Source organism: Marmota marmota, unplaced genomic scaffold (assembly GCF_001458135.2).
Source record: "Marmota marmota marmota unplaced genomic scaffold, marMar, whole genome shotgun sequence".
Taxonomy (NCBI): Eukaryota; Metazoa; Chordata; class Mammalia; order Rodentia; family Sciuridae; genus Marmota; species Marmota marmota.
In genome coordinates this window covers 2,029,736-2,038,071 of record NW_026000102.1, presented here as the reverse complement: position 1 = coordinate 2,038,071, position 8,336 = coordinate 2,029,736, and the positions used below count along the sequence as shown (strand labels likewise).

Below are 8,336 nucleotides of genomic sequence, written 5' to 3'. Positions count from 1 at the left end.
GAGTGCTCACCTTGCACTTGCAAGGCCCAGGGTTTGATTCTCAGCACCATATAAAAATAAATTAATTAATAAAGTTTAAATTTTTTTTCAAATAATAATAATTACAAATAGTTTTATTGCCTTTTTTATTTTCTGAACTTCTTAGTTCTACAGTAAACATATATTGTTAATAATAAATACAAAAAAATAGTTAAAGGCATTTAGTGCTTGCTTATTTAGTACCCTGGGCCTGTCACCATGCACCAGGATAGAGTATGTGTGTGTTGGCATTTGAGTACCAGGGCTGGGTCTCTGGCCTATATGGGACTGGTGCTGGGACCGGTGAGCCCACAGCCAGTCTCCCAGGAGCCAGTGGGTGGGTGTTGTTCTCTCTTTTCCCCTTTGTGGTGGGGGAGTGTGCCCTCTGGCCTGGACCACCTCTGTACTCAGGGATAGTTGATACCTGACCTAATAATAGCGCACTCACCCAGTATGCACTAATCCTTTCACTTAATCCGCATAGCAGTCCTAAAGATAGGCACTATAAATATCTCCATTTAACAAATGAGGAAACTGAAGCTTAGAAAGATCACATCCCCAGCCCTGCACCTAGCTTTTCTTTCATTTTTTTCTGAATGGGCTCATCTGTGACCACGGAGTAGTGCATAGGTCCCATGCCTTGCTGCAGGATCTCCACCAGGCATGACAAATTCTGACCCCAGAGAGTGCTCCCTGAGTGACATTAGCTGTTCCAGCTGTTTTCCCCTCCCCTTATGAGAAAAGGCCTCTGGGCAGATGTAAAACTTAGGGATAATGCGACTGCTCACAAGCTCAGTTCCCCTCATTTCCCAACCCAGGCAGAACCAAGGGAGAAAGATGGTGCCAGAGGCAAGCATGCTGACGCCATGAAGGGGTGACAGCCTGACAGTCGAAAGAAAATTCAGAAAGCTCGGCCACCCACAGGCACTTGGTGCAAGGGCAGAATGAGAGGCCTCATGGCAGAGTGCATCGCCTGTTTTTAAAATAGCGATGACTAAGTAAAAGTTTTTATTAAGAGAAATGAACTGGGCTGGGGGGTGTGGCTCAAGCCGTAGCGCGCTCGCCTGGCATGCGTGCGGCCCGGGTTCGATCCTCAGCACCACATACAAACAAAGATGTTGTGTCCGCCGAAAACTAAAAATAAATATTAAAAATTCTCATTTTCATATTTTCTCTCTCTCTCTCTCTCTAAAAAAAAGAGAGAGAGAGAGAGAAATGAACTACCCTTTTATAGCACCAGTTTGTACCAGGTGCCATGTTACAGTCACGTAACTCATCCTCCGTGGAAATTGAGACACTTTTTTTATCATTGAGAAAACAGAGGAAACTCAAGAGAGTTAAGGAACGTGCCAGGCTCAGGGAGGAGGTCTGTGGTAGAACCCATCCTTAGCACACACAGCCCTGGGTTTATCCCCAGCACCAAGCAAAAAAGTCCCCAGGCCACCTAAATGGTTCTCACACTGAGAGGAGTCCACGTCAGCTCTCTGCAATGGGGTGGGGGTGGGGGTGGGGGGTGGTTACCTTACCCCTGAGCATGTTGGCTCTGTAGCCACTTTTCCAGTTATGAGATGACTGTGTTTTTCCTTTGCACTTGACGTGTTAGTGAGCTGATGGCTGGTTCTGAGATTTTTTTGGCACCTGCTTGATGTTTCCTAGGATCAGCAGCAGGCCCGGCAGTCTCAGCTTGCTCAGGATGAGCGTGTTTCACGCTCTTATCTGGCCCTGGCGACAGAAACCGTGGACATGTTCCATATCCTCACGAAGCAGGTCCAGAAGCCGTTCCTCAGACCAGTGAGTAGAAGCTGTGGGGTGTTTGTTTTATCTGTTGGCTCCCACATCCAGACCTGAGCACTTAAAACTTGATGCAATTGTTGAAATTCTGGAAATGTTAGCATCACAGTCACCAATACATGAAGTTCTGTTGCTGATTTTATTCCCATTTATGCTAATTGATACACACAGATACCCTGCTGTTAGACTCTAGTGAAGATCTCTGATGTTACTACACCTTCTGCAGATGATTCCAAGGTGACTTTGTTCACTTTCTGCTTAGACAGTACATTGGTTTGTTGGTACTGAAGTTATGACATTTTTATCATTATTGATTCCTCTTTGTGTAGGAAAATATTAGGTAACATAAAATTGGAATACATTAAGTAGAATCATTGATAATATGTAAGTTCTTTGGTTCTTGTAGATATAGCTTTGTCACATTCAAGAAGCCAAAGAGCTGGATGCAGTGGTACACGTTTGTAATCACAGTGACGCAGGCAGCAGAAACAGGAAGATTGCAAGTTTGAGGCTAACCTTGGCAATTTAGTGAGACACTGTCTCAAAACTTAAAAAGGGCTGAGATGTAGCTCAGTGGTGGAGCACCCCTGGTTCAGTCCCCAGTAGCACAAAAATAAATAAATAAATTTTTAAAAATAAAAAGAAGCCACAAACTCCGTGGGGTGTCGATAAAGAGTAGAGAATATGCTTAGCATGCAAGAGGCCCTGAGTTTCATCCCCAAAACCCCAAAAAAGGAAGGAGAAGCAACAGCAGCAGCCAAAGGCTAATTAGAACCACAAATAAGTTGTTTTTATTTGTTTCCTATTTATTTATTTATTTTTGTGGAGACAGGATCTTACTAAGTTGCTTAGGGCCTCACTGAATTGCTAAGTCTGGCTTTAAACTTGTGATCCTCCTGCCTCAGCTTCCCAGGTTGCTGGGATTATAGTTGTGTACCACCACACCAGGCTTTCTGAATTTGGAATGTTTCTTATTTTCATAATTAAAAGCATGAATTTAAAGAGAAGACTTTTGTTGGTATTTGTCATCAGCCTTCAACATTCCATTAATTACCAGAATTTTCATATAAGAAATGGGAATTAAAGACATATGAACGTAAAGCTGGACTTCTTTAGCATGTGCCACGCAGCACACTTAAGAGAGTCTTTGAGGGCTAAACCAGCCACTGAAGTAGGAGTTTTTGGTCCTTCTCACTTGTCTCAACAGCATTAATTGTTGTATTATCCTGTGATTTCCTAGGAACTTGGACCCCGATTGGCTGCAATGCTGAACTTCAATCTTCAGCAACTTTGTGGCCCAAAGTGCCGTGACCTGAAAGTTGAAAATCCAGAGAAATACGGCTTTGAACCAAAGAAGCTTTTGGACCAGCTGACGGATATTTACTTGCAGCTGGACTGTGCTCGGTTTGCTAAAGCCATTGCTGATGACCAGGTTAGTGCCAAGGGAGCAAGGCCATTTTTCAGGGGCCTGGGGTTCAGGCTGCTGAGTTGGGCATTTCAATCACTTCTCAGTTCTTCTCCTGGCAGACCCTGCCCAGTTACATTTCCGTCTGTCCTTTGAATTCTCCCCACTCCCAGTGAAGAAAGGTGATGGTCATCATGGATTGACAAGTTTTTAGTACCTAAGCGTGAATAATGGCCCCAGTGGCTGGGAAACATGTCAGGTATAAGAGGAGATGAATTGCTTATGTTCCTTAGGAAGTAAAGAGCAGATCCGGCTCCCTGATCCTCCCGAGGTTGAGTTCTTCCCTCACCTTATTCAACAGCACATTAAATTCCCAAGAGCCAGATTTTCTCACAGAATCCAGATCTTCCCAGTCTCCTGCTATAGTGATGCCATGCCTTCATGATCTGGGTCTGGAGTCACTCATGGTTATCTCTGTACTCCTCCCTCTCCTGCATTCCTGTGCCCCCTGGAATTAGATCTGGGTTGTGTGTGTTTTTAGGGTACTGGGGATTACCATGCTAGGCAAGCACTCTGCCACTGAGCCGCCTCCCCAGACCTTTTCATTTTTTATTGTGAGATAGGGTCTCATTAAATTGGACAGGTTGGCCTTAAACTTGCCATCCTCCTGCCTCAGCCTCCAGAATAACTGGGATTCTGAGCATATGCTACTGCGCCTGGTTCAGGTATGCTTTGCTCCTCCACAGCCATCCATTTAGTCTAAGCTCCTGCTCTGAAGCCTTCTTGTGTGATACGCAGTCGCCTCAGAAGGGGCTTCCCCTCCCTCTGAGCTCTGCTCCCTGTGTCTGCAGCGCTCACTCACTGCTGCAGTGAACCCCTCCTCTATTTCACTCACTTGGTCCTCGCAGAACTCAGTGATGTGGGGTCTCTACTGAATGAGCAAACGGAGGCTCAGAGAGGCCGAATTGCCTGTGCAAGTGCACAGAGCTCGGGTGGGATGGAGGTACAGTTCGCCTCCTGGTGTCTGGCCCTGAACACATTGTCCTCTCAGCTTCCTGCTCTCAGTGCCCAGAGAGGGCCTTGCTGGCTTCTGTGCCTCCACCTTTCTCACACCCCTTTTCCAGAATTTCTCACTTCACAGGTTACCCATTCTGGAAGGTTCTTTACCCGTCTCACCCCTAATGGGTGCTTTTTTTTTTTTTTTAAAGCTTTTTTGAGTTATAATTTACATATGTGGGTGCTTTTTATTATAAGCAAGGGAAGTAGCCTCGACAGAGTACCTATAATGGGGGAAAATGTGTGTCTAAAGCAGTTTTTTTTTTTTTTCCATAGAAAGTGGTGGTAAATGAAAGGGTTTGAAAATTATAGTTATTTGGGGAAATGTTAAAATATGTACTGTTTTCTAGCCTATGACTATATAATAGCACACATATTCAGGAATGGTGGATAGTCTATAGTGAGGACAGGGAAGTGGAAGTACCTACTGAGGTAGACTGCGCAGCTGGATGGCAGCTGGCCTCTCCTGCATAGCCGGCTGATGGCAGTGAAGCATCCCCGGCTGCTCACTACCACCAAGGGGACAGGGGCATTTGGAGTGCCCTGTTCTCTGCGGGTCTTGCTGTGGCTACAGTTTAAGGTAGTCAGGAAGCCTTCAGTGCAGATGAGCAGGCATGTCCAGCAAGGCTGCAGACAAGTGGGAGCCACAGGAGAGCCTCTCGCTGCCTGTCCTGGTGACAACAGCAGCTCCACCCTGCCTGCCAGTGCCAGCGCCAGGGATTGTGGTGGCATCTTCTGCTGGCAACGGCTGGAGTGTGGTTAGTGGATTCTACACCATGGCACACCAGTCTCCCCTGCCCCGGGTCTAAAGAGCCCTGACCTTCCAGACCTGTAAAGGAGCCAGCTGCTGTGACACAAGCCTATAATCCCAGCAGCCCAGAAGGCTGAGGCAGGAGGATCACAGGTTCAAAGCCAGCCTCAGCAATTTAGGGAGATCCTATCTCAAAAGTTTAAAAATGAGTTGAGGATATGACTCAGTGGTTAAGCATCCCTGCATTGAATCCTCAGTACCCAAAAAACAAAAAACAGACCTGTGAAAGAGACTTTCTCTACCAATAACACATGGAGAAAAAACACTTTTTTTTTTTCTTTTTGCTACTGAGAATTGAATCCAGGGATGCTTTACCACTGAGCTACATCCCAGCCCATTTTATTTATTCATCTTTTATTTACTTATGTTTTATACTGGGAACTGAACTCAGGGGTGCCTTGCCACTAAACCATGTCCCCAGCCCTTTTTAAAATTTTTTTCTTATTTTGAAACAGGGTCTCACTAAGTTGCCCAGGCTGGACTCAAAGTTGGTATCCTCCCAAGTCTTTGGGATTAGGTGGGAGCCACTGTGCCCAGCTGAAAAAAACACACACACACATTTTCAGTAGTATCTTTGCTTTCTTTTACAGGATATTGTTTGTGCTGCCGGTTGGGCATTTTCTGTTTATGGTGGCCTTAAGGTGATTAGAGTCCTGCCTGCTTGGTTATTTTATTTCATTTTATTCATTTATTGGGTGCTGGGGATTAAACCCAGGGTTGCTCTGTAACTGAGCCACATCCTCAGCCCTATTTATTTTGAGACAGGGTCTCACTTAATTTTTTTGCTGAGGCTGCCCTGGAACTAGGATCCTCCTGACTCAGCCCATGAGTTGCTGGGATCACAGGTGTGCATTCCAGTACTCTGCTACTTGCTGGTTTCATCTGAGGGTTTTCAGGCCTGGGAGTATTGAGCGCTCAGAGGAATTAGAGGAGAGGCAGCAGAATTCCATTTTCTCCTTTGGAAGAAATCATCGTAGTTGGCTTGGCTTTGCTTTGCTATGTCTTGTTTTCACGGAGAACAAAAGAAGAAAAAAATGACATCTTTACAAGGAAAAAGTTAAGGGCTACATCAGGAAAGGGCTAAAGACCAGGTGCAGGAGGTTGATAAAGTTGCAGGGTTGAAGAGCCCCTGGGCTCTGCACTACTGAGAAGTGGCATTTAGTAGTTGGTCCCTGGAACTGAGAGAACCCAGGATAGGGAGATCTGAGGGGGACTCAGGTGGCATTGATGACCACACCTGACCGTCCTTTCATGGGCAGATCCAATTCCACAGACAGATTGCTTTCCAGCATTCATGGAGCATTTGTACACTGTTCCCAGGGAAAAGTAAAATAACCCGTCTCAAGTTGCACATCTCCCAGGCAAGCTCCTTCTCTAACCTACCAGAATATTGAGCCTTCTTATTGTAAATTTAGTGCTTCATTTTCTTGTTCAAGTTTTTCTTTCTTTCCTTTAAGGTAAAAGTCCCATAATATAAATTAACTATGTTAAAGTGTACAATTAGATGGTGTATAATGCATTCACAGTGGTATGCAACTATCATCTCTGTTCCAGAACATTATTATCACCCCAAAAGGAACACCTGTACCCATTAAGCAGTCACTGTCCATTCACCCAGCAACCATAATTCTGGGTTCTGTCTCTCTTTTACCTGTGTTTGGATTTACCTATTTACCTATTCTGGACATTTCATATAAACAGAATCATGTGGTACGTAACTTGTGTGTGTTTCTTCTTGGATTTAATACTGTTTTTGAGTGGCTGGGGTGTAGCTCAGTGATGGAAAGCACCTAGCATACATGAGGTCCTGGGTTTCATCCCCAGCAACACAAAAATAAAAATAAATGGATTAAATAGGTAAATAATGTTTTTGAGGTTCATCCATATTATGGAATGTTTCAGCACTTCATTCCTTTTTATTGCTGAATATTTCATCAGTTAATGAACGTTTTGGTTGTTCCCCCTTCTGGCTATTATGAATAATGCTGCTATAAACATTCATGTAAGTATTTATTTGAATACCTGTTTTCTTTTTTAGAGGGGGGATACTGGGGATTGAACTAAGGGGCACTTGACCACTGAGCCATATCTCCAGGCCTATTTTATATTTTATTTAGAGACAGAGTCTCACTGAGTTCCTTGAATACCTGTTTTCCGGTCTCCCGGATGCCCAGGAGTGGAGTGGTTGACCATAGACAATTCCGTGATTAGCTTTTGAAAGCCCACACCGACTTCCACAGCTGCTGCATTGTTACCCTCCCCCCAGCAGTGTACAGGTCTTCAGATTTCTCCACATCCTCACTGACACTTGTTAATTTCTGGTTAACAAACTTGTGTAGCCATCCTCATGGAAGCAAAGTGGTATTTCATTGTGATTTTGATTCTCTTTCCCTAATGAGAAACACTGTTGAACACCTTTTTATGTGCTTTCTAGACATTCATTCATATGTTTTCTTGGAAGAAATGTCTGTTCAAGTCCTTTGCTTATTTTTAATTGGACACTTTGTTGTTTCTTGTTGAGTTGAAAGAATTCTTTGTGTATTCAGGATGGTAGTTCCTTATCTGATGTATGACTTGCAGGTATTGTTGTTTTAATTTTTTAACTACTCTATAGTAAGATTCTTAAAGTTGGGGCTGGGGATGTGGCTCGCCTGGCATGCGTGCGGCCCAGGTTCGATCCTCCTCAGCACCACATACAAACAAAGATGTTGTGTCCACCGAAAACTTAAAAATAAATAAATAAAATATTTAAAAAATAAAAAAGATTCTTAAAGTTAAGAACATGATCTTTTAGCCAGGCGCCGTGGCGCACCTCAGTAATCCCAGCGGTTCTAGAGGCTGAGATAGGAATCATGAGTTCAAAGCCAGCCTCACCAACAGCAAGGTGCTAAGCAACTCAGTGAGACCCTGTCTCTCAATAAAATAGAAAAAGAATGTGTTGAATCTAACAGGTTGAGAATTCTTGCTTTAGGGGTCCAGATATCATGTTAAAGTAGAACTTGGAAAGAATCCCTGGGTTTGTCATCCCCAAACCTGGCCCACTGTATATACCTTCTTTTCCCCAAAAAGAAATAAACCATTTCTCCATTTCTTAATTTTTGGAACCACCTGTTAGTTCTGCTCACATTTATCTACAGATGATGAAAAGTCAAGCAGTAGCTTAGGGTCCCCCAGGGTCCCCGCGGTCAAGGCTTGTTCCCTGGGGCAGCAGTACTATTGGCAAATAGGAGCCTTTAGGAGGCAGAGCTTAGTGGG

At 44.2% G+C, this 8,336-nt stretch overlaps 1 protein-coding gene across 5 annotated transcripts in view; it reads left to right on the top strand.

Moving 5' to 3' along the window:
• Positions 1 to 8,336, top strand: part of Ube4b (ubiquitination factor E4B) — a 113,218-nt gene that overhangs the window by 100,765 nt on the left and 4,117 nt on the right. For 4 of the 5 annotated variants that reach the window (XM_015501417.2, XM_015501418.2, XM_048783635.1 and 1 more), the window contains 2 exons: positions 1,675 to 1,809; positions 3,050 to 3,241. In XM_015501417.2, coding sequence (XP_015356903.1) covers positions 1,675 to 1,809; positions 3,050 to 3,241 — 327 coding nt within the window. The remainder of the gene's footprint in view (positions 1 to 1,674; positions 1,810 to 3,049; positions 3,242 to 8,336) is intronic. The other variant, XM_048783637.1, reaches the window with a different exon arrangement.